Genomic DNA, 27356 nt, shown 5'->3' with positions numbered 1-27356 from the left:
CAGAGCTCTTAGTGGCTATATTAATATCAGACAAAATAGAATTTAAGACAAAAATAGTTCCTAAAGACAAAGAAGGACATTTTATAATGATAACAGAGATGCAGAGTCAGTGCATCAGGAAGACAACAATGATAAATAAATATTCACCTAACAACAGAGCCTCAAAATACATCAAGCAAAAACTAACAAAATTAAAGAGAGAATTGGACAATCAACAATAATAGCTGGAGACTTCAATATCCTATTTCGATAATGAATAAAACAACTAGGTAGAAGAGAAACAAAGAAATGAAAGACTAAAACAACATTAGAAGCCAACTAGACCTAACATATCTATAGAACACACCACCCAACAACAGCAGAATATACATTCTTCTTAAGTGTACATGGTCGCTGCCACAAAAATTAGAAAATACTTTGGGATGAATGAAAATGAAACAACATACTAAAACTATGGGGCACAGCTCAAGTTGTGCTCAGAGGGAAATTTATGCTTGTAATCCCTAGAGTGAAAAATAAAAAAGATCTCAAATCAATAATCTAATATTCCATGTTAAGAAACTGAGGCGGAAGAAAAGAGCAAACTAAGCCAAAAACAAATAGAAGGAAAGAAATAATAAAGATGGGAGTGAAAATCAATGAAATAGAGAATTTTACAAGATAGAGAAAATCCACAAAACCAAATGTTAGTTCTTTGAAAGCATGAACAAAATTGGCAAATATTTAGCTATACTGAATAAGAAAAAGAAAAGAGAAGATGCAAATTACTATAATCAAGAATGAAAGAGGGGACATCATTACTAACGAGTATACCAACAAATCAGATCATCTAGATGAAATTGACAAATTGCTAGAAAGACACAAACTGCCAAAATGAACTCAAGAAAAAGTATTTTCTGACAGACCTATAAGAGGTAAAGAGATTGAATTGGTTATCAAAATATACACCAAAAAGAAAATCTCAGATCTAGATGGCTTCACTAGTGAATTCTATCAAACATTTAAAGAAATAACATCAATACTTCATAAACTTGTTTTAAAAATAGAAGAGGGAACACTTCTCAGCTCATTCCATGATGCCAGTATTAGCCTGATACCAAAACCAGACAAAAATATCACAAGAAAACTACATAAAAATATCCTTTATGGATATAGACAAAATAGCAATCAAACAGAAGCCAGTACCACATGTTCAGAAGAATATACACTATCACAAAGTAAGATTTATCCCAGGAATTAAAGGTTGGCTCAATATATAAATATCAATCAGTGTAATATAGCATATAAATAGAAAAAAGGACAAAAACTACATGATCATGTTAACAGATGCAGAAAAAGCATTTAACAAAACTGATACTTTTCATGACAAAAACAATCAACAAGCTAAGAATAGAAGGGAATTTCCTCAATCTTATAAAGGGTATCTACAAAAAACCCACAGCTAACAACATACTTAATACTGAAAGACTAGATGCTTTCCCCCTAAGAGCAGAACAAGACAATGTCTTCTCGTTGTCACTTCTATTCAACATTTACTAGAGATTTTCACTAGAGAAATTAGGCAAGAAAACAAAATAAAAGACATCCAGATTGAAAAGGAGAAGTAAACCCATCTATATTCGCAGATGACATGATCTTATATGTACCAAATCTAAGGAATCCATGATAAACTATTAGAAACTAATAAACAAATTCAGCAATATTGCAGGATTCAATAGCAATATACAAAAATCAATTGTATTTCTGTACACGAACAATGAACAATCCCAAAATGAAATTAAGAAAAAATTCCATTTACAATAGCATTAAAAAATAATAAAATACTTGGGAATAAAGTTAACAAAACAAGTGAAAGACATGTACACAGAAAAATATAAAACATTGCTGAAAGAAATTTAAAGAAGACCCAAATAAATAGAGAGACAGCCCATGTTCATGGATTAGAAGATTTAACATTGCTAAATGTCAATACTCCTCAAAGTGACCAACAGATTTGACACAATCCCTACCAAAATTCTCACTGGCTTTTTTTGCAGAATTTGACAAGCCAATCCTAAAATTAATATATATCTAAACTAATGGAAATGTTAGGGACAGAGAAGAGCTGACACAATCTTGAAAAAGAAGAACAAAAGTTGGAGGAACCACACTTCGCAATTTCAGAACATACTGCAAAGCTATAGTCAAGGTAATGTTGTATTGGTATAAGAATAGACACATAGATAAAAGGAACAGAATTGAAAGTCCATACAATTATGGTCAATGGATTTTCAGCAGGGGTCCTAAAAGAATCCAGTGGGGAAAGAATAGACTTTTAGCATACGATACTGGGATAACTGGATTAGGCAATAGTTTTAAAACATTAGTGTTTCAAAGCACAAATCAACCATCAGCAAAGTAAAAAGACAACCCAGAGAATGGGAGAAAATACTTGCAAATCAATTATCCAATTATTTAATTCAACAATAAAAATACAAAAAAAATCACTGCCGTGGAGTCTGATCTGACTCATAGCGACCCCTCCTTGGGTTTCCAAGGCGTTATCTCTACAGAAGTAGGTTGACCAATCTTCTTTCCAAGGAGTGGCTGATGGGTTTGAACCACTAGGCTTCTCAAAAGCCTTAGGCACTACACCACCAGAATTCCTACATAAATAGTCACTACAGCATTATTCTTAATAGCTAGAAAAGTAGAAACAACCCAAATGTCCATCAGTAGATGAATGGACAAACAAATGTGGTATATCCATACAACGAAATATTATTTGGCCATAAAAAGAAATGAACTACTGATACATACTACCATAACATGGATGAACCTTGAAAACAGTATGTTAAGTGAAAGAAGAGAGAGTCTAAAGGTCACATTTGTATGATTTCATTTATATAAAATATACAAAACAGGCATATCTATAGAGACCAAAAAGGAGCTCTGGTGGTATATAATGGTTAAGGCATTTTGGCTGCTCTGGTAGCGTAGTGCCTAAGGCACTTGACTGCTAACTGGAAGGAAGGTTGAGCAATCTACTTCCATAGTGATACCACCTCGGAGGCCCTAGGGGATGGCCTCAAGCCTAAGGCAATCACCTGCCACACCCAAGGCTGGCGTTTCAAGCCCACCAGCCGCTCCCCACCAGGTAGCCGGGCGTCTCTTTGGGAACTCTGGTAGCATAGTACCTAAGGCACTTGACTGCTAACCGAAGGCTGGTGGTTCAAACCCACCAACCACTGCTCGGAAGGAAGGTTGGGCAATCTACTTCCGTAGTCTGCCTCAGAAACTCAAGGAGGGGTCGCTATGAGTCAGGTCCCACTCGATGGCATGTAACAACAACAACTGCCTCCGAAACCCAAGCAGGGGTCGCTATGAGTCAGGGCCAGCTCAACGGCTCATAACATCAACTAGAAGGTCAGTGGTTCAAACCCACCAGTTGTTCTCTGGGAGGAAGATAAGGCAACCTACTTCATATAGATTTATAGCCTGGAAGCCCAATGGGGTTCACTGTGAGTTGGACTCGATGGCAGTGGGTTATAGAGACATAAAGTAGATTTGTGATTTCCAGGGGCTGGGGGAAAGGTAGGAGGGGACATGGGAAGTGATTGCTAATGAGTATGGGGTTTCTTTTTGGGGTGATGAAACTTGACACTGGTGATAGTTGCAGAACTCTATGAACATACAAAGAAACACTTTAAAAGGGTGAATCATTTCTTAATTAAGCTGTTATTTTTAAAATATGGTGTTCATTTAATGCTTCCAAAAAAAAAAACCACACTCACTGCCATCAAGTCAATTCCGACTCATAGCAACGCCCTTGGGTTTTAGAGGCAGTAAATCTTTAGGGAAGTAGATTGCCCAGTCTTCCTTCTGCATTTTAAATGCTTACATTCAACAAATTAATTACGATTTTAGCACACTAAAAATGAAAAAAAAAAAAAGATTTTCCTATTGCTATGATAACATAGGATTTTTATAACAAATATTAATTTACAGTGCACCATAATAATGTAGTCTAGCAAAGGGAAACAAATATAAAATTGTGTGATGGATGTCTTTGGTCTTTAACTTCTGTCACACTATCTGTTTGACTGTATATATAACTTCATTTGAGGACAATATCATGAATCTTAAACTTGAGTCTCTCTCATCCTGAGGAAGACTCTGTCAATAACACACATTCCTGCTAATCAGTGCATCAGAAAAAATTAAAATAAGCTTAATTATGGTTCACGGATTTTGTTTTTTGATGAAATGGTATTTTCTCCATCTGTATTCTTTCAGCTTTTGATCAAGGCAATGTAAGAGCTGTGCAGAGTATAGTAAAAATTCCCCCTCCTTAAGGGCCCAGTTTAAACTTAAATATTTTGGAGGGCAGCACCTAATGCAAGAGCCTGCAATCAGAAGAAGACCTATCTTGGTAAATCATTGAAATGCATGAGAATAACAGCACTGCTGCAAACAAACATCTGACCCTTTCCATGGTCTTCACTGAGTACCCAGTGTGAAGGCACATCATGCTGGGTGCTAGGATTTTGGGTTGCACTGCCCCTGCCCTCAAGGAATTAACAGTCTAGTAGGGAAAGCAGATACTAAGTGTATGTAGTTTTAGGTAAGAGAGTGAAGGGGTGCTGTGGGAACATATAATAGGTAGACCCAAGGGCTTATCTGGGGGCTCAGAAGGCTTCCTATTGTGACATTTAGCTGAGAACTGAAGGATGCCAAAAGTCACAGCCTAAGATGGTAGAGATGGCAGAGAAACACAGGGATTCAAGAGGCTGAAGAGTTGTTCAGGAGTCTGTCGCTGTTAGCTGCCATCAAATTGCCCCGCATCTCATGGCAACCACATGCACAACAAGATTGGCCCTTTGCAATACACAGGATTTCACCAGCTGGTTTCCTCAGAAATAGATAATCAGGCCTTTCTTCCTAGACTGTCTTAGTCTGGAAGTTCTGAAACCTGTTCAGCAGTATCTGCTGAAGACAAGCATCAAGCAAGCCTCCCCTGACAGAAGGATGGTGGCTGACTGAGGTACACTGGCAGGGAATCGAACCTGAGTCTTTTGCATGCAGGGTGAGAATTATACCACAGAATCAGCACTGTCCTCTTCAGGAGTTTAGGCCTTATTGATGTAAATGGTTAACACACTTGGCTGCTACCCAAAATGTTGGGGGTTTGAGTCCACCCAGAGTTGTGTTGGAAGAAATGTTTGGCAATCTACTTCTGAAAAATCAGTCATTGAAAATCCTATGCAGCACAGTTTACTCTGACACATGGGGTCGCTGATGGTATCTGGTTTGGTTTATATTTTAAAAAGAGGGTGTGTCTTTTATGTGAAAGAGAAAGAAACTTTCATCTTGTTTAAGCCACTGTTACTGTGAGACTTTTAAGCAGAGCTTATATCTCTATACTAATACAGATGGCTCAGTGCCTAAAGCATTTGACTTCTAACTAGGTTTGTGGTTCAAACCCACCAGCTGCTCTGCAGAAGGAAGATGAGGCAATTCACTTCTGTAAAGAGTTACCACTTGGAAACCCAATGGGGGTCACTCTGAGTCACAATCAACTCGATGGCAGTGGGTTTGCAAGTAATAGTAATACAGGTATCTTACTAAGGAGTTCAACGCTAATCCAAACTTCTAATCCCAAAGATAGAGGAACCCTGACAGGCATGGAAGCGGAACGGTTGGTTTATTACCACAGGTAATATTTTCTATATCTTTTCAAACCCACCAGCCACCCTCGGAAGGAAGGTTAGACAATCTACTTCTGTAGTGATACCGCCTTGGAAACCCAAGGAAGGGTCACTATGAGTCGGATCCAACTCCACGGCAGTGAGTTTGGTTTGGTTTTGGAAGTAACATATACCAACAAAGGTTGGCAGTTCATACCCACTTGAAGGGATGGGGGGAGAATTTCTTTAACTTTTTTTTTTTTATTGATTATATCAGGTAATCTTTATAAACATAAACCAAACCAAAGCAAACCAGCTGCTGTTGAATCGATTTCGACTCATGGGGAACCCATGCATTGAAGAGCAGAACTGTGTTCCATGAGGTTTTTAAGGCTATAACCTCAGAGCAGATCACCAGGCCTTTCTTCCAATTTTGACAACTCTTCAAAAATATTAGACCTTTGTCAGTCAACAAGGAAGTTGCTTTTCACCTCTGTCTTGAAGGGTGCAGTGGAATCTCGGTAGTTTAAATGCCTTTTGACTGAGCTCTGCCCCCACAAAACGGCATTTTATCACTGTTTTATGTTGCCCTGTATTGCTGTTTACCCCTTCCATATCTGAAACCCTCTTTCTTCCCATTGAGGTCATCGATTCTGGGAAATGTGGGGAAGAATTATAGCTTGATATCTATTCCTCACAGAGTCTAATAGCATTCTGAGCATAGACCAATAGTCATCAGATATTCATTCGAGAGGACAATGTCTCCCCCTTAATGATAAGAACCTGGTGGGAAGCTGGGACATGCCTGGCTCATTAATCCTTTGAATGAGGAAGAATTGAAGGTCATTAGAGACAAATATTCATCTTATTCTAGAAGTAACTGTTCAACAAGCACCTGAGCACAAGACATGCTGATCTGTGCATGAGGACTTACCATCCAATTAGGCCACTTTCCTTCTGGCATGTTTTCCATCCAGGACATGATAACCTTATTAAATAGACTGTTCCCAGGAGTGTCTAGTTTGGTTAGGTAATCGTTGAAGGGAAAATCTGCTTCTTGGATAAAAGGCAGCCCATAGTACATCATGGTCTTGTCAATGTTCCCCCCATTGGCTTCAGTTCCCATGAACCTGTAAGAGTTGGCAGAGTTTGGTGTCTTTGGGGCCTGTCAGGGGACACGGAAAGCACTGTGCAGCTGTTTACATCTGGCTTACAAGATGTAGGGGCTGTATGCACACTAGTAATCATATCAGACTAGGGATCACTGGAAAGAATAATCAAGACAGATGATCAAGAAATGTCACATTGGGGCCCCTGGAGAATTTCTCGGTGTAATAAATACAAAGACCAGTTCAATACAAGGACAAGTGCCTAAGAGTTAAGAAGCACATTTAGATCTCAATCAATATTGTTCTCTTCTTTCTAAACCTGATTAAAACTCAGTCACTTCCATAAAGGCTTTCTTCAGCAATTCCCATCACTCCACTTGGAATTTACAGTATATGCCTGCATATAAAGTGATGAGTCTCCCTGCAAAATTCCCCCTTGTATTTCAGTCCTTATACTTTCATCTTATCATTGGGGTACACTCTCAATTACTGAAAATCAAATACTCTTTGGGGAAGACACATTTCACCTGAAATGGCTTCCATCAACATTGGCTTTAGTTGTTTAAGGAAGCATAGTAACAGGTATGTGCACAGTCTGTATAGCCAAACTGTCTCTATTCAAATTCCATCTCTGCAACTGTCACTTGTGTGACCATTACCTATAAACTCACAGCCTCATTTTCCTCATCTATAAAATGAGGACAGTAATCACAGTATCCACTCGAAGGAAGGGGACCAAGAATTTCTTTAACTCTTTTTGTGTTGATTATATCAGGTAATCTTTATAAATATAAATCAAACCACCTGCTGTCAAATCTATTCTGACTCATGGGAATACATGCATTGCAGAGCAGAACTGTGCTCCATGAGGTTTTCAAGGCTGTGACCTCAGAGCAGATCACCAGGCCTCTCTTCCAAGGCACCTCTGGGTGGATTTGAACCACCAACCTTTCAGTTAGTCAATGAGCACTTCACCATTGTGTCACCCAAGGATTCAGATATGGGCATAGTAATAGTCAACTTTATTGTTTATTATGTGTCATGCACTGATACAAGAGATTTATTACATTATTTAATTTCAGAACAGTGTTAAATGGGTATTGCTAGTACTTTTTCATTAATGAGGAAACTGAGACTTATGTTAACAAACCAGCCCAAGGTTACACAGTTAGAGAGCAGGACTGCAGCTGAGGTCCATCTGATTCCAAAACTGTGTTCATAATCATTGTGTTCCACCGAGAGTTTAGCTGAAACATTTAGATTCATAGTGTACAGGGACACTACATGTCAAAAAATAATGATAACAATAATACTAGTTAAAGCTAACACTTAGCTAATAAGTTATCTCTTTAAATAATTTAGTTTTTTACAACCCCCCCTCCCCTGAAGTAAATACTGTAATTACCACTATTTTACAAGTAAAGAAGCTGAAAATCAGCAAAGTGAAGCAACACGAGACAATATACCAGGTCCCAACATACCCAAGTTATAGGAGACTATAATTATGCAGGTCTCTTCAATTATCACTTTAGCCCCTTGAATATGACTGGTTGTGGTGGTGCAATGATTAAGTGTTCAGCTGTTATCCGAAAGGTTGGCAGCTCATACCCACTCAGCACCTCTGTGGGAGAAAGACTTGGCAATCTCCTTCTGTAAAGATTACAGCCAAGAAAACCCGATGGGGCAGTTCCACTCAGTCACACGGGGTCACCCAACAACAGTGATGACTGGTTATAAGGGATAACTACAGATTATACGCAGCACCTGTGAAGAGTAAAAGTGTCCTGTGCTTACCTGTACCTCCCAGGCTCCCTGCTATATCGGTTCATAGTCTCCCGGAAGCTCCGGAGAATGTCATGCATTCCCACCTGAGTGGTGGTGAAGTCATGGTACAGCTCTGAGTAATGTGTGATCATGTCCTTTAAAAAGAGAGCAGCACAGTTTCTATCATTGCAGACTCACAGCTGGCTTTACGTGAATGTACATTGTCTCCTTGAAAAGGACTCAATCCAAGACACAAATGCTCAAAGCCAGCCTGCTACTTCAGCTCACAAAGTGTTTTATGGATGGAGAACATGTGTTACTGTTAGCATTTCATTTGATGCTTAAATTATTAACTTTATAAATCTATTAAATAATATTTCTCTAAATTAACTATTACTTACCCATTTTAGCAAATTAACTTTTCCTATTTAAACACTGATTATAAATGTATTTAACAAAAATCCTTCTGAATGTTTAATTAATACCATAAATCCAATCTATTGGGTTGTTCTAAATGCTTCAGAACTTTTGAAGACAAACAAAAGTTATCTTAAAGATTGAAGAAGTTCTCATTATTACACTTTTACTTAATCTGGTTACAAAAATACCATACTATGCATTTGAATTTATTTCTTTATGGCCTCTATCTTTGATTGTTATTGTATCCTTACACTTTCCCAAAGTTTCAGTAATTTTACCTAATGCTCATTGCTATGCCTTACTGGGGTTATTGTAATCTTCTAAGACCCAAAGCAAAAGCTTTCATCTCACCCAAGTCAAGACTGTAAATTCTCAGTTGGGACAACTGGCTGACCATCCAAACCTGAGTTGTCATTCATTAATCGGGGTTCCCTTTACATAAATGAACTTCTCTTGCTACATCAATAGGTTTTTTTAAAAAATCTATGGTTTGCCCTGAAGTAAATGTTAATGGCTAACATTTAGCTAATACATTATCTTTTTAAATAATTATTTAAATAATTTAATTCTTTAAGTTCTTCCTGGGTAGCACACAAAACCCAATATTCTGATCACTGGACATGACCAGAAAGGCACACCTGCCTTATGACAGCTCATCATAATTAAGAAAGTTATTGCAAGATTTTTCCCTTTGGGACAATAGATTAATACATCACCTGTTTTTCCCTTCACTTTCCTTTTTTATTGGAAATCATGAGTGAAAAAAAAAAATTGGCTTACTCATAACATTCATTTTATGGTATGCCCTCATCATTGGCTCATGCACAATCAACCTCTCCTAAGTCAGTGAATTTGTCAGTTAATGAAGTTACAAGCAATGAATCTACTACTCAGGACAAAAGCTACAAGTTTGGCAATACACTATAGTATTAATTTTATTTGCTTAACTTTGTAAAAAGGTTATCAAGCTATATGTAATTTTTTTTCATTAAACATTACATTGTGAAGATTAATTCATATTATCGTGTGACTATAGTTCATTTAGTTTGACAGAAGTATACAATTCCACTGTGTAAATATATAAAGCCATCATTTTGGAACGCCGTTTAGGAGTACTGTCAACTTGGCCTTGGACAAAAAGTGACTATAGAATGATGGGCAACCAGAGGAATAGGCTAGCACATAAATGTCATGTCTCATGTGACATGGGGGGAGAGGCGCGTTTTAGAATCACTGGTGTGCAAGTACAAAGAATCCAAATTCTGTAGATAGGCTTGAATTCTATTTACCACCTCTGTAAACCCTGATACATTAACCTAAGATTTGCTCACTCACAGCCATCAAGTCGATTCCAACTCATAGTGATATTTTAGAACAGAGTACAAATGCCTCATAGGGTTTCCAACACTGTAAATCTTTGTAGAAGCAGATTGCCTCATCTTTCTCCCACAAAGTAGTTGGTGGATTCAAACTACTGACCTTTATGTTAGCAGACGAATGCTTAACCACTACGCCACCAGATTTCCTCTAAGATTTGGTAAATAGAGATAACAAAAACTCTCCCTTAGGATGTGGAGAGGGTTAAATGAAATATCGTAAGTAAACAGCACATAGCACACAATATTGTTATTGTTGTTAGGTGCTATTGAATCGATTCCAACTCCTACAGACCCTATGGACAACAGAACAAAACACAAAACACTGCCTGGTCCTGCACCATCCTCACCAATCTTTGTTATGCTTAAACCCACTGTTGCAGCCACTGTGTTCTTCCATCTCATGGAGAGTCTTCCCCTTTTTCTCTAACCCTCCACTTTACCAAGCAAATTACCCTTCTCCAAGGACTGGTCCTTTCTGACAACATGACCAAAGACTGGCCATTCTTGCTTCTAAGGAGCATTCCAGCTGCACTTCTTCCTGGACAGATTTGTTTGTTCTTTTGGCAGTCCATGCTATTTTGAGTATTCTTTGCCAATACCACAATTCAAAGGCATCAATTTTTCTTTGGTCTTCCTTACTCATTGTCTAGCTTTCATAAGCACATGAGGCAATTGAAAATACTCTGGCTTGGGTTAGGTGTCCTTTAATCTTCAAAGTGACATTTTTGCTCTTCAACACTTGAAAGAGGTCTTTTGCAGCAGATTTGCCTCATGCAATACCATGTCTGATTTCTTGACTACTGCTTCCATGGGTGTTGATTGTGGATCCAAGTAAAATGAAATCTTTGATAACTTCAATCTTTTCTCCATTTACCATGATGTTTTTAGTCCAATTGTGAGGATTTTTGCTTTCTTTATGTTGAAGTGTAATCCTTACTGAGGACTATAGTCTTTGAACTTCATCAGTAAGTGCTTCAAATCATGTTTACTTTCAGCAAGCAAGGTTGTGTCATCTGCATACTGCAGGTTATTAATGAGTCTTCCTCCAATCCTAAAGTTGCGTTCTTCCTCATATAGTCCAGCTTCTTGGATTATTTGCTTAGCATATAGATTGAATAAGTATGGTGAAAGGATACAACCCTGACACATGCCCTTCCTGATTTTAAACTATGCAGTATCACCTTGTTCTATTCAAAGAGTTGCCTCAGAGTCTATGTACAGGCTCCTCATGAGCACAATTAAGTGTCCTGGAATTTCCATTCTTAGCAATGCTATCCATAATTTGTTATGATCCACACAGTTGAATGCTTTTGCATAGTCAATAAAATACAGGTAAACATCTTTCTGGTACTCTCTGGTACTCTTTGCTTTGAGCCAAGATCCATCTGACATCAGCAATGATAGCCCTTGTTCCATGTCCTCTTCTGAATCTAGTTTGCATTTCTGGAAGTCAATATACTGCTGCAAACATTTTTTAATTATCTTCAGCAATATTTTACTTGCATGTGATATTGAAGATATTGTTCGATAATTTCCACATTCTATTGGATCATCTGTGTTTGGAATGTGCATAAATATAATCTCTTCCAGTCAGTTGGCCAGTTAGCTGGCTTCCAAATTTCTAGGCACAAATGAGTAAGCACCTCCAGCCCTGCATCCATTGGTATTCCAATTTGTATTCAATGGGTATTCCATCAATTCCTGGAGCCTTGGTTTTCACCAATTCCTTCAGCGCAGCTTGGACTTCTTCCTTCAATACCATAGGTTCTTGATCATGTGCTTACCTCCTGAAATGGTTGAATATCAACTAATTCTTTTTGGCACAATGACTCTGTGTATTCCTTCCATTTTCTTCTGATGCTTCCTGCATCATTCAACATTTTGCCCATAGAATCCTTCAGTATTGCAATTTGAGGCTTAATTTTTTTTTTCAGTTCTTTCAGTTTAAGAAATGCCGAGTGTCTTCTTCTCTTTTGGTTTTCTAATTCCAAGTCTTTGCATATTTTATTATAATATTTTACTTTGTCTTCCCAAGCAGCCCTTTGAAATCTTCTGTTCAGCTCTTTTATTATCAACATTTCTTCCTTTCACTTTAGCTACTCTCCATCCAAGAGCAATTTTCAGAGTCTCTTCTGATATCCAATTTGGTCTTTTCATTCTTTCATTCTTTTTTAATGATCTTTTGCTTTCTTCATGTATGACGTTCTTGATGTCATCCCACAACTCATCTGGTCTTTGGTCATTGGTGTTCAATAGACAACAGCAAATATTAGCCCCCTTTCTTTCCATTTATGCATTCTTTAATAACTAGAAAAGAACCTGGGAAAATAGAGGCCTCCTCCATTCAGTAAGAATGAGATGGCAAAATCACAGTGAGTAGATGTCCTTCTCGTTGTCTACACTTCCTGTGTTCTCAGAACGCTTGTCATTTGAAGGGCTCTTCAAAAAGAGACCTCACTCTGGAGGGAACCAAGGGAAGGAAACATCTGGACATATGCATTTGAAACTCCTCTGTATTTCCTAAAGAAAATAATTCAAAGCATATGCTAAGACAAAAAAAGCTCATCCCTAGTAATTTGTATCTCAAGCTAAAAAAAAAAAAAAAAAAATTTGATAACATCTTCGAAGAAGCAAAAAAAAAAAAAAAGTTTAAAACAAAACTTTACCGGACTCAGTGTCTTATTCACTTGGGCCTCATTTCTCAGATGTCTTGCTTCTAGAAGAAATTTAACAGCATCGAAACTAAAGCCATCAACACCCTTTTCAAGCCAATACTGTATAATTTCCTAAATATGAAGAAGCAAAAGACTTGGTTACATAAGTTACATATTTTCAACATAATTTTAATAAAAATTTTGTTTGTTAATGACTTTCTATCTGCTCCATGTACAAAACAAGCACAGAATCCATATATTGTATTTTCATCTATTTAGCACAACAGTTCTTGGTATAATGACTAACTTACTACAATGCAATCACTCCATTTATGGATTTTTATATCTCATTCATATTTTTTATTGTGGTAAAATGAACAAAACATAAAATTTATCATTTTAGCCATTGTGAAAGGAATAATTCAGTGGCATTAAGTATATTCACAATGTTGTGTAACTATCATTATTATCTACTTTCAGCCAATTTTCATCATCTTAAACAGAAACCCTGTACCCATTAAGCAGTCATTCTCCATTTCCCCATCTCCCCAGCCCTCGTAACCATACATCTGCTTTTTGTCTCTATAGATTTGTTTTTTCTGGATATTTCATGTAAATGGAATCATACTGTGACCTTTTGCGTGTGGCCTCTTTCACTTAGCATAATGTTTTCAAGGTTCATCTATGTTATAGCATGTATTAGTACTTCATTCCTTTTTATAACTGAATAATGTTCCATTGTATGTATGTATTTATACACACACACACACACACACACTCACACACTACATTTTATAATCTATTCACCTGTCTATGAACATTTGGATTGCTTCCACCTTTTAGGTATTTTTAATAGTGCTACACTTAACATTCATGTACAAGTTTTTGTTTGAACACTTGTTTTCAATTTTAGGGGGTATAGCATAGTGCCTAAGGCACTTGACTTCTAATCAGAAGGCTAGTGGTTCAAACCTACCAGCCACTCCTCGGAAGGAAGGTTGGGCAATCTACTTCCGTAGTGATACCACCTTGGAAACCCAAGGAGGGGTCACCATGAGTCAGGTCCAAGTTGACGGCACATAACAACAACAACAACATAGGATATAGTAGAATTGCTGGGTCACATCGTCATCCTATGTTTAACTTGTTCAGGGAATACACCCTGTTTTCCACAAGCCTACACCATTCCCACCAACAATGTACAAGTGTTCCAGTTTCTCCATGTTCTCATCAACACTTGTTACTTTCTTTTATTATTATATTTCATTAAGTAGTGTCTAATTGTAGTTTTGATTTACACTTCCTTAATGACAGACTATACTGAGCATCTTTTCATGTGTTTGTTGGCCATTTGTATATCTTATTTGGAGAAATGTCTATTTAAGTTCTTTGTCCATTATTTATGGGCAAAGTTTTGAGTGTTTGTCTCTTTGCTATTGAGTTACAGGAGTTCTTTATATATTCTAAACATTAAAACTTTATTAGATGTATGATATGCAAATATTTTCTCCCATTTTTGTGGGTTATCTTTCCACTCTCTTGTTAGTGTTCTTTCATGCACAAGTATTTTTAATTTTGGTGAAGCCCAATATATTTACTTTTTCTTTTCTAACTTGTGCATTTGGTATCACATCTAAGAAGCCATTGCCAAGTCCAAGATAATGACGATTTACCCCTATAATTCCTTAAGTAATTTTTAGACCTTTGTTATTGTTGTGTGCTGTTGAGTCAATTCCAACTCATGGTGACTCTATGACTGCCCACAGGGTCTCCTAAGTGAAATCTTTACAAGAGGTGATCACCAGTCTTTTCTCCCATGGAGTGTCTGATGGGTTCAAATCACTAACTTTATATTTAGCAGCCAGGTGCTTAACCATTGCACTTCAATTTGGGTCTCTGATCCATTTTGAATTAATTTTTGTACATGGTGTGCTATAATGTCCAACTTCATTCTTTTGCATGTAGACATCCAGTAGTTCCAACACCATTTGTTGAAGAGATTATTTTTACCCTATTAAATGCTCTTGGCACTCTGGTAAAAAAAAAAATCAATTGGCCGTAGATGTACAGGTTTATGTCTGGACTCTCAATTCTATTCCATTGGTCTCTATATCCTTATGCCAGTACCATACTGTTTTAATCCCTGTAACTTTATAGTATGTTTTAAAATGGGAAAAAGCGAATTCTCCAACTTTGTCCCTTTTCTTTCAATATTGTTTGGGTCTCTTACAATTCCAAGTGAATTTTAGGTTCAGCTTTTTCATTTCTGAAGGAAAAAAAAAAGCATATTGGGATTTTAATTAATAGTGATTGCACTGAATCTGTAGATAGCCCTGAGGAATACTACCATCTTACCAATATTATGTCTTCCAACCCATGAAACACAGGATGTCTTTCCATTTATAAAGGTCTTTAATTTCTTTCAGCAATGTTTTATAGTTTTCAGTGAATAAGTTACGCACCTCTTTGCTTAAATTTATTTCTATGTATTTTATTTTTCTTGATGTTATTAGAAATGGAATTGTTTTCTTAATTTTCCTTTTGTATAGTTCATTGCTTGCTGGTGTTGTTGTTGTTGTTGTTGTTATGTGCCGTCAAGTCAGCCCCAACTCATAGTGACTCCTCCTTCGGTTTCCGAGGCAGTATCACTATGGAAGTAGGATTGCCCAACCTTCCTTCTGAGGAGTGGCTGGTGGGTTTGAACCGCCAGCCTTCTGGTTAGCAGTCAAGTGCTTTAGCATAGGGTGTTGTTAGGTGCCATCAAGTCAGCTCCAACTCATAGTGACCCTATGAATAACAGAACGAAACACTGCCCAATCCTCCACCATTCTGACAATCCTTGCTATGCTTGAGCCCTTTATTGCAGCCACTGTGTCAATCCATCTTATTGAGGGTCTTCCCCTTTTTCACTGACCCTTTACTTTATCAAACTTGATATCCTGCTCCAGGGAATGGTCCCTTCCGACAACATGACCAAAGTAGGTGAGACAAAGTCTGGCCGTTCTCGTTTCCAGGGATCATTCCAGCTGCACTTCTTCTACTTGCTAGTATATAGAAATACAACTGATTTTTGTATATAGATCTTTTATCCTACAGCTTTGCTGAATTCATTTATAGTTCTAATATTTGTTTTTGCATTATTTTTCTATATATAAGATTATGTCATCTACAAATAGAGATAGTTTTAATTCTTCCTTTCCTATTTAGAGGCTTTATTTTTCTTGTTTGATTTCATTGCTCTGGTTAGAATGTCCAGTGCAATGTTGAATAGAAGTGGCAAGAGTGGACATCCTTGTATTGTTCCTATTATAAAGGGGAACGCTTTCAGTCTTTTACCATGAAGTATTATGTTGGTATGGTTTTTCATATATGCCCTTTATCATGATGGGGAAGTTCCTATGTATTCCTAGTTTGTTGAATATTTTTATAATGAAAGAGTGTTGGATTTTGTGAAAAGCCTTTTGTATATCAATGAAGATGATCATGTGGTTTCTTTCCCTCATTCTGTTAATATGGTGTGTTACACTGATAGGGAGTCCCTTGGTGGTACAAATGGTTAACTGGGGGATTAGCTCAAATGGTAGAGTTCTGCTTAGCATGAGAGAGGTATTGGGATCAATGCCCATGTCCTCCATTTGGTTTAAAGGAGCTCTGTTGGAGCAGTTGTTAAAGCATTCGGATGCTAACCAAAAGATCTGCATTTCAAACCCACCAGCTGCTCTGCAGGAGAAAGATGAGGCAGTCTTCTTTCATAAAGATTTATACTCTTAGAAACCCTACTCTGTCCTATAGGGTCACTATGAGTCAGAACTGATGGCAGTGGGTTTTGGTTTGGACATTACATTGACTGATATTTCTATGCTGAACCACTCTTGCATTCATGGGATAAATCCTACTTGATTATGGTGCATAATTCTTTTTATATGCTGCTGGATTTGATTTGCTAGTATTTTGGGGGGGAGCTCTGGTAGCATAGTGCCTAAGGTACTTGACTGCTAACGAGAAGGCTGGTGGTTCAAACCCACCAGCCACTCCTTGGAAGGAAGATGGGGCAATCTACTTCCATAGTGATACTGCCTCGGAAACCCAAGGAGGGGTCACTGTCAGTCAGGTCCAACTCGACGGTACATAACAACAACAACAACAACAAAGTATTTTGTTGAGGATTTTTACAACTATATTCATAAGTGATATTTATAATTTTTTTTTTTTCTTGTGATGTCTTTGGCTTTGCTATCATGGTAATGCTGGCCTTGTAGAATGAGTTAAGAAGTGTTCCCTCCTCTTCTATTGTTTGAAGAGTTTGACCTATTTTGAATAAATATCATTACTTTCATTAGTATACAAAAATTCTACTCCCATACTTTTCTTGTTTAAAATGTTAAAGAATAAAGATGTCTTTTTGAAGACTAAGGTATGCCTGACTCAAGCCATGGTATTTTCAATAGATTCATATGCATATGAAAGCTGGACAATGAATAAGGAAGACTGAAAAATTGAAGCATTTGAATTGTGGTATTGGTGAAGAATACTGAAAATAGTATAGCCTGCCAGAAGAACAAACAAATCGGTCTTGGAAGAAGTAAAGCCGGAAGGCTCCTTAGAAGTGAGAATGACCAGACTTTGTTTCACGTACTTTCGTCATGATGTCAGAAGGCCCTGGTTCCTGGAGAGGGATATCATGGTTGGTAAAATGGAGGGTCAGCGAGAAAGGGGAAGGCCCTCAATGAAATGGATTGACACAATGGCTGTGATGATGGACTCAAGCATAGCAAATATTGGAGGATGGTGCAGGACCAGGCAGTATTTTGTTCTATTGTACATCAGGTTGCTATGAGTCTGAACCAACTCGACAGTACCCAACAACACCACCATATATCTTGACTCCTTCCATTTTTGTTGTTATTGTCACAAATTACATCTGTATACATTGTGTGCCGATTAATATAGATTTATAATTATTGTTTTATACATTTTCTTTAAAATCACATTTAAAAAAAGAGGCATTATAAACCAAAAATATAATAATGTTGTATATATAATATACAAATATATACTTTATAATACTATATGGCTACCTTTATCAGTGTTCTGTATGTCTTCCTATGACTTCCTTCTGTCTATAGTGTCCTTAAATTTCAGCCTGAGGGACTCCCTTTAACATTTTCTGCAAGGCGAGTCTACTAACATTTAAATCCCTCAGCTTTCATTCCTTTGGGAATGTCTCAATTTCTTCTTCATTTTTGAAGGCTTATCTCACTCATATTTGATCCCAGAATGAGCATCAACTACAAGGTTCAGAGCATTCAGTCAAAATAAAAGAATAAAACCACAATGAAAGCTATGACTCAGGAGAAGCTGCAAAAGTACCTTATTGCTCCCATGTTCAGCTCATTCTGAAAGCTCACTCCAAACTGAGATACAATAATTGTTGAAAAGTTAAACATTTCATTCCTTACCAGAAAGGCAAATAAGAGGTAAAGTTTTTAGATGTGAAAGGATTTCCTGTTGGGAGTAATATGGAAGGAATACAAGACAAAACAGAAAGAATCAACCACCAAAAGAGCAAATAATTAAGAACAATAGTGAAGACACAGCAGTTACACTCAGAAGCAAGTGTAATCATGAATATGCTCAGATAATAAAAGATTTACTGTACCTTATTCTAAAAGTCACCATTCTACTGGTTTTAACTTCAGAAAGAAATTACTCCCAAGTAAAAATAGTTAAACTTAAAAATCCAGGTCCTTATATATTTTATTTTATTCTTTGATGATAGAACTTCTTTGAAAGGTATGTGATGGGGACCAAAACTACTGTGAGTGTCCCTTGCTTTGTCTTCTCTCTTGTCCCACTCTCCAAACATAACTTTGCTAGAAAGAATTTAGTTGTTGCCTGCTCAGTCTCTCCCTGTACCACCTGCTATAAAGAGAAATGTCATGGCTGCCTGGTTCTTGGGCTTTTAAAATGTTGAATCTAAAAAATGGATACATGAAGACTGTTCTGAAGAAGCTGTTAGAAAGGGGAAGTAGTCCAAAACACTAGGGAACTTAAAGAAGGGCTTCAGGGAGAGAGAAATAAAAGTTAGAAATTTAGAAGGGGTGATAGATGAGGCAGCTTCTGTTGTTGTTATTATGTGCCATCGAGTCTGACCTGACTCATAGCAACCCCTCTTTGAGCTTCCAAGGCGGTATCACTACGGAAGTAGATTGCCCAACCTTCCTTCCAAGGAGTGGCTGGTGGATTTGAACGACCAGCTTTCTGGTTAGCAGTCAAGTGCCTTAGGCACTAAGCTACCAGAGCTCCTGAGGCAGCTTCTAGGTGTGAGAAAATGGAAGAAGAAAAGGAGTGTGAGAGTCAGACTTCCTTTACATTCAGTCATCACAAGTACAGGGTTGCTTCATGAGTGTATGACCAGTACAGTTGCACATGGCCCTGTGTTCAGAAGGGCCCTACATTTGGTTTAGTGTTCTGCTCTGTGCCTCACTGTCTTGAAATTCTTAATAATTTTTAAATAAGAAACACTACATATTCATTTTGCAAGGGGCCCCACAAATTATGTAACTGTTATGTACAGATATCATGTAGAAAAACAACGCAGGGTAAAGGGACAGATAGTAATGGCATATGGTGAGGAAGGGTGGGGGGCTAGATTGGATTGAAGAGGTAAATTTCAGCATATTAAAGAAGAAATAAGAGAGGGAGTCAAGTGAAAGTCCATTAGAAGAGCTTTCTAGTCAGAGAGAACTGCTATGGAAATAAACTTGGGTACCTTGAGGAATAAAAAGAGGGGAGCAGTGTGACCACACAGGCAAAAGCAAGGACGGAAGGAGATGAAGTTGACCTCATCAGGTCAAGATTTGTAGTTAATGGAAAAGACTCGGGTTTTATGTATGGTTGACGGGAAGCCCCGAAGGGTTTTAAGCCCCTGAAGGGAAGGCTATGGTCTGATTATATCTGAACAGATCTGATGTATGGAAAAAAAAAAAAAAAAAAAAACTACATAATCTAGCAGCTCCTCAAAGGGTTAAACAAAGAGGTTCTATATGACCCAGAAATTCCATTCATAGGTATATACCCAGGAGTAAATAAAGCAAATGTCCACAAAAAAAACTTGCACATGAATGTTCATAACAGCATTATTCATAACAGAGAAAAAGCAGAAACAACCTAAATGTTCAGCAACTGATGAGTGGATAAATAAAATGTGTATATCCATGCAACAAAATATTATTCAATCATAAAAGGGAATGAACCTTGAAAATGTTTTGCTAAGTTAAAGAAGCCGGTCACAAAAGACCACATGCTGTATTACACCACTGATATGAAATTATATAAAAAGATTAGAAGCTGCCTAGAGCTGAGGTGAATGAGAGATTGGAGGATGATAGATAAGGCATAGAGGTTTTCTTTTTGGGGTAATAAAAATATGTTTTAAAATTAGATAGTGAAAATGATTGTATACCCTGTAAATTTATTAAAAACATTGAACTGTACACTGTGAAAGGGTGAATATTATGGTATGTGAATTATATCTCAACAGCCACTCCTCAGAAGGAAGATGGGGCAATTTACTTCTGCAGTGATACTGCCTTGGAAACCCAAGGAGAGGTCGCTATGAGTCGGGTCCGACTCAATGGCACATAACAACAACAGAGCTATTTCAAAAAAAGAAGATGAAGAATGATTTAAGGTTCAAAGTGTAAGCACAGAACTCAGTCAAGAGGCTACCACAGTGGTGGAGGTCAGACATGACAGTGGCTTGGAATGGGAGACTGGTGGAGGTGGAGAGAAGTGGTCAGACATTGGATCTGTTCTGAGGATGGATGTGAATATGAAAGAAGAAGGAGCTAAGGTTAGTCCCTAGGTCTTGGCCTTGGTGAGTGGGACATTCACTGAAACTGGTCAGGAAGGTAAAGGAAGAAGATGGTATGTTCTAATCTGGATACATTAAATTTGAGGTATCAATTGAATGTGTAAGTGGGCTGGTTGGTTTGTTAAATCTGGAGTTTAGGACAGAGGTTGTGGCTACACATGTACATTGGGAAGACATCAACCTAAAGATATGTTTACTAAGTTATTTTCCCCTTGTTTCTACAATGTAAGTGACTGCAGTGTTTACACAGCACACACATACACACTCACCACCTCAGTTCAAATCAAACCTTGAAGCACTCAGGTTATGAAAGGCCCTTCCACCAGACTGAGGGAAAGACTGCCCCTTTTATCTCTGTTTTTCTTGCCTCATAGTTCCTGGAACTTAATGAACCAATTGTGGAATGAAAGAATGAAGTATTGAGCCTGAATGAGTCAAACAAGACGTGATACTGCAGGGACACTGAAGAAGTACAGAATGTTCCCTGGCTTCTAGGAGTTACACAACAAAGGACACTTGAGACACAAGAGGGCTACCTAATAGTGTAAAGCAGTGCATGATTCAGTATCACAACTCTTAGAGACTGCTCTACCCAGAGGAGCTCAAGAAGATCAAGACAAACATGGATGGGCACTGTCAGAGAGGGGATGAACTAGAACTTAAACTTGGCCTAGATGGCCTAGAGGGCTTTCATCAGAACAGGAAGTATAGCAATGTGAGCCAAACATGGAGGCAGGGGCATGAGGAAGCCCAGGGGGGCATAAAAAGCAGAAAACCTGGGCCTCAGCTTCCCCTTCAAAGAATTCCCCCCTCCCAGCTGGGCTTAATCTTACACTTGACCCTAGCTGCCCTTCAGCAAAGGAACAGTGGCTCTCTCCTCCCTCCCCTGGGTTCATGCATCTCTGGGACTGTCACAGCCTGTTGGTGGAGTTACCCTGCTGAAAAGAGGGACAAAGAGAGCCAGGAGACTCCTTTAGAATAAACCCCAGGCTAGGGTGAGGTAAGGAGGTGGTATCTAGCCTGGGAGTGACCACTCACTGCAAAATAAGTGCATCAAGTAAGGTTCTGTAAGACAAATAAACCCACATGTGATTTAAACAGAAGTCACACTGGTTCATGGTGATCTTTCCTAGTCAAGAAGGGTCAGAGTAATGCAAAGGAATTATGACTTGATTGAATCAAACCCTCAGCTTGATTGCTGTACTATCTGTGGGAGCCCTACCAGCTATGTTTTAAGAAAATTTTAAATAAGAGTCTGCATCAGGCTCCTCTCCCAGCCTGAAGAGCTGTATCCCCGTTATCACCCAGCTTTGCAGGCTTTCAGCTCAAGGCTGTTTGTACGGACTCCCAGCTGCCTAAACAGCAGACCACTGGCTCAGGGCCTGCTTCTATCCATATTATTTTAGCATCCACCAATCCTGCTTTAAGAAGCTCTTGTGACGCAGTGGTTAAGGCATTTAGCGGTTAACCAAAGGGCCAGTGGTTCGAACCCACCAGTCACGCCATGGAAGAAAGATGAAGCAGTCTGCTTACACAAAGATTTAAAACATTGAGAATACTAGGAAGACAGTGGAATAGGCAGACAAGCCACACAGACCCTCTTCAACAAAGAAAAAAGAAACCAATTAACACAGATACAGAAGATAATCCTGGAAACCTGAGCTTTGAAAGGAAGGATACAGAAATGAATTAAACATCAACTAGTAGAAGAACCTGAATGAAAACAGTAAATAAGGAGACAAACAGAGCTGCAGACTGGCAGCTATCCTGATGGGATGGGCAGTTTGAATATCTCCAAGTAGTGTTAGGACCTGAAAGGGAAACAGCAAAGAAGGAGATAAGAGCTGTAGACTTTCAGCCATCTGGAGAGTGCAGTCATTCTGAATGTTTACAAGCAGTGGCCATTTTGAATATTTAAAGTGACAGCATTCAGATTTGGATTCCAGGGACCTAAGAATAGGCTCCATGTGCTAAGGACAGTACAGACATATGAGAGGCTGACTACTGGAATGGAGACAGGTGGTGAGTGCATAAGTGCTGCCAACTAGTGAAGAGAGAAGCACAATACCCTGCTTACACAGATACATCCAAAGAAAACAAAAATCTTAGGCAATGACTCCAATATACAATCAACAATTATAAACACAAAAATGTCACAATGCCTCAGAGACAACAGATCATCACAGTACACACAAAGAAGCAAGATAAAGCAGTAGAAACAAGGGACCAGGATACAGACCCAGAACACATCTCTGAGGAAGAAGCAGCATTGGAACAACCAGATAAGGAATTAAAAAGAATTATATTTAGGTGGCTTCAACAAATTGAGAGACAGATCAAGAAAAACACTGACAAAATTGAGGAAAAGACAGAGAAAAACTCTAGAACAATTTCAAAAGACAATACAAGAACAAAATGACAAAATAAATGAAAAATTAGAAATGATACAAACTCTACACATAGAAATCCAGAAGATTAATACTAAATTCTCAGAAATAGATAACACATTGAATGGGCAAAAGAGTAGAATTGAATCAATGGAAGACAGAATTAGTGAGATTGAAGGCAAATACCTCAATATCTGTTTGGAAAGGGAAAAATCAGAGAAAAGATCAAAACAAAATGAAGAAAGCCTAAGGCTCTTGTGGGATACCATCAAGAGGAATAACCTATGTGTAATCAGAATTTTAGAACAGGAAGAGACAAATACAACCACAGAGAAAATTGTCAAAGATCTGTTGGAAGAGAATTTCCTTGATATGATGATGAAAGATGAGAATATATCCATTCAAGAAGTCTAGCAAACCCCAAACAGGATAGACCCCAAAAGAAAATCACCAAGACATATCATCATCAAACTCACCAGAGCCAAAGACAAAGAAAGAAGCCTGAAAGCAGCACAGGAAAAACAAAACGTTGCCTACAAAGGGCAACCAATAAGACTAAGCTTGGATTTCTTGGCAGAAACCATGCAGGGGAGAAGGCAATGGGATGATATATATAAAACTCTGAAAGAAAAAATTTCCAACCAGGACTTATATGCCCAGCAAAATTATCCCTCAAGCACACACGTGCGCGCATTGCTGTCAAGTTGGATCCAACTCATAGTGACCCCTCCTTGGGTTTCCGAGGCAGGATCACTGAAGAAGTAGATTGCCCTTCCTTCCTTCAGGGGAGTTGTTGGTGGGTTTGAACCACCAGCCATCTGGTTAGCAGTCAAATCTCTTAGGCACTATGCCACCAGAGCTCCCATCCCTCAAGTATAATGGTGAAATTAGGACATTTCCAGATAAGCAGAAATTAATGGAATTTGTTCAAACCAGACCAACCTTATAAGAGATGCTAAAGGAAGTCCTTTGGACAAAGAACCAATGACAACCAACCATCAACATACATGATGATATAACCCAGGAAACAACCCAGTTATGGAAGTATCCAAAATAAATATGCCTACAAGATTGTAAACAGGGAATCAGAGACATCAACTGGCAAATGAAGACAACTACAAACCAAAAAGAAGGTAAACACTGTGTAGTTACAGACTTCTAAATGGTAAGGAAGTCAAGACAATTATAAGAGAGAATGGACTGTTCTAAACTTGGGAAGAAAATTATAAATCATAGAGTAACCTCAAAGAAAAATGATAAACCTTCACATCAAAATAAAAAAGAGGACAAGCACAAATATTTAGCAAATACTGAAACAATAGCAATAACATGATTCATAAACAAAATAAGCTCAGTACAGAATATTATATGGAGCAATGAAATCAGTAACATCACACACACAAAAAAAAAATGTAACAAAATGACAGCAACAAATTCATACTTGTCAATAATTACACTGAATGTCAATGAATTAAATGCACCACTCAAGAGATGGAGAGTTAGAGACTAGATAAGAAAACATAACCCCTTAGAGAGAAAGACACAAATAGACTGAAAATAAAAGGTTAGAAAAGGATATATCAAGCAAATGGCAATCATAAAAGAGCAGAAGTGGCAACATTAATTTCTGATAAAATTGACTTTAAGACAAAAACCACCATAAGAGACAAGGAAGGACATTATATAATGATTATAAGATCAATTGAACAAGAGGACATAACCATAATATATCTATACATCCAATGAAAGAGCCATGAGACACATAATTCAGACTTTAACAGAATGGAAAAGACAAATAGATAACTCCACAGTCATAGAAGGAGACTTTAATACGGCACTTTCAATCAAAGAGAGAACAACTGGAAAGAAATTTAACAAAGACACAGAGGAACTAAGCAATACAATTCACCAGCTTGACCTTATAGACATCTACACAGCATTTCACCCAACAACAGCACAATATACATTCTTTTCCAGTGCACATGCAATGTTCTTCAGGATAGACCATGTTAGGCCACAAAGCAAGCCTTAACTTAAAAACATTGAAATACTACAAAGCATCTTCTCAGATCACAATGCTCTAAAATTAGAAATCAACAATAGGAAGATCAACGGATAAAGAGCAAATACATGGAAACTGAATACCCTTCTTGAAAATGACTGCGTAATAGAAGAAATAAAAAATGAAATTAAATAATGCCTTGAATCAAATGAGAATGAAAATACAACATACCAAAATCTTTGGAACACAGCAAAAGCAGTGATCAGAGGCCAATTTATACCAATAAATGTACATATCAAAGAAGAAGAAAGAGCCAAAATCAACACCTTAACCCAAACTCTCCAACAATTAGAAAAAAGAGCAGCAAAAAAAAAAAAAAAAAGCCTACAATCACCCGAAGAAAAGAAATAACAAAGATTCAAGCAGAACTCAATGAAACAGAAAATAGAAAGACAATAGAAAACAATCAAGACTAGAAGTTGGTTTTTTTCAAAGATTAATAAAATTGACAAACCACTGGCAAATTTAACAAAGAAAAAGAGGGAGAGAATACAAATAACATGAATAAGAAACAAAATGGGCAACATCACAACAGAACCAACTGAAGTAAAAAGTAAAAATGGATAGTATCTTCAGGATACTATGAAGAACTGTACTCAAACAAATTTGAAAATCTGGAAGAAATGGACAGATTTCTAGAAATACACCACTTACCTAAACTAACACAGACTGATGTGGAAAAATTGAACAGATCCATAACAAAAAAAGAAATTGAACAGGTCATAAAAAAATTACCAAGAAAAAAAGCCCTGACCCAGAGGGTTTCACTGGAGAATTCTACTGAACATTTCTCTTGCGAACAACAACAACAATTTTTATATGCAAAGGAAAGAGACCTCAGATAAGTAAAGCACTATTGAAAAAGAAGAACATAGTAAGGGGTCTCACACTCCCAGATCTCAAAACCTATTATACAGCCACAGTAGTCAAAACAGCCTGGTATTGGTACAGTGACAGACCCATAGACCAGTGGAATAGAATTGAGAACCAGAAATAGATCCATTGACCTATGGTCAGCTGATTTTTGACAAACGGCTGAAATCCATTAAATGGGGAAGAGATGGTCTCTTAAACAAATGGTGCCAGCAAAATTGGATATCCATTTGCAGAAAAATGAAACAACATTCATACCTCATACTATATACAAAAACTAACTCCAGATGGATCAAATACTTAAACTTGAAACCTAAAACTATAAAGCTCCTGAAGGAAAAAATTGGGGCAAATTTAGGGGCTCTCATTTATGGTATAAATAAACTGTCATGCATAACTCAAAATGCACAAACAGCAGAAGATAAACTAGATGAATGTGGCCTTCTCAAAATTAAATTTTATGTGCTGCCAAAGACTTCTTCAAAAGAGAACCTACCGACTGGGAAAAAATATTTGGCAATTTCATCTGATGAGGGAATTATCTCCAAAATTTATAGAAAACTCCAACATCTCAACAACAAAAAAACAATGCAATTAAAAAATGGGCAGAAGACATAGACACCTCACCAAAGAGGCCAGTCAGGCACCCAACAAACACATGAAGAAATGCTCACAATCATTAGCCACTAGAGAAATGCAAATCAAAACAACAATGAGATATCATCTTGCCTCAGCATTAATAGCAAAGTTCAACAAGACAGAAAATAATACATGCTGGTGAGGATGTAGAGACACTCCAACTCTGATACACTGCTGGTGGGACTTTAAAATGATACAACCACTGTGGTTGTAGTATTGTGATTCCTTAAAAAGTTGGAATTAGAAATACCATTTGATCCAGCAATCCCATTACAAGGTATATACACTAAAGAAGTGAGAGCCAGACAAGAACAGACATATGCACACCCATCTTCATTGCAGCACTACTTACAATAGCCAAAAGATGGAAACAACATAAGTGCCCATCAGCAGAAGAATGGATAACCAAAGTATGGTACATACACACAATGAAATACTATGCAACACTAAACAATAATGTTTGTTGTTGTTGTTGTTGTTTGCTGTCGAGTTGGCCCCGACTCATAGCGACCCCTCCTTGGGTTTCC

At 37.7% G+C, this 27356-nt stretch overlaps 1 protein-coding gene across 1 annotated transcript in view; it reads right to left on the bottom strand.

The window, feature by feature from the left end:
* SLC3A1 (solute carrier family 3 member 1) overlaps positions 1-27356 on the bottom strand; it is an 88421-nt gene that overhangs the window by 10688 nt on the left and 50377 nt on the right. The window contains exons 5-7 of the mRNA XM_007944384.1: positions 13005-13124; positions 8570-8694; positions 6601-6796 (exon numbers count right to left, since the gene is read on the bottom strand). Coding sequence (XP_007942575.1) covers positions 6601-6796; positions 8570-8694; positions 13005-13124 — 441 coding nt within the window. The remainder of the gene's footprint in view (positions 1-6600; positions 6797-8569; positions 8695-13004; positions 13125-27356) is intronic.

Source organism: Orycteropus afer, unplaced genomic scaffold, assembly GCF_000298275.1.
Source record: "Orycteropus afer afer isolate SDZICR_OR568_19922 unplaced genomic scaffold, OryAfe1.0 scaffold00124, whole genome shotgun sequence".
Taxonomy (NCBI): Eukaryota; Metazoa; Chordata; class Mammalia; order Tubulidentata; family Orycteropodidae; genus Orycteropus; species Orycteropus afer.
The sequence above is the reverse complement of the archived record's forward strand: the minus strand, read 5'-3'. Positions and strand labels throughout refer to the sequence as shown.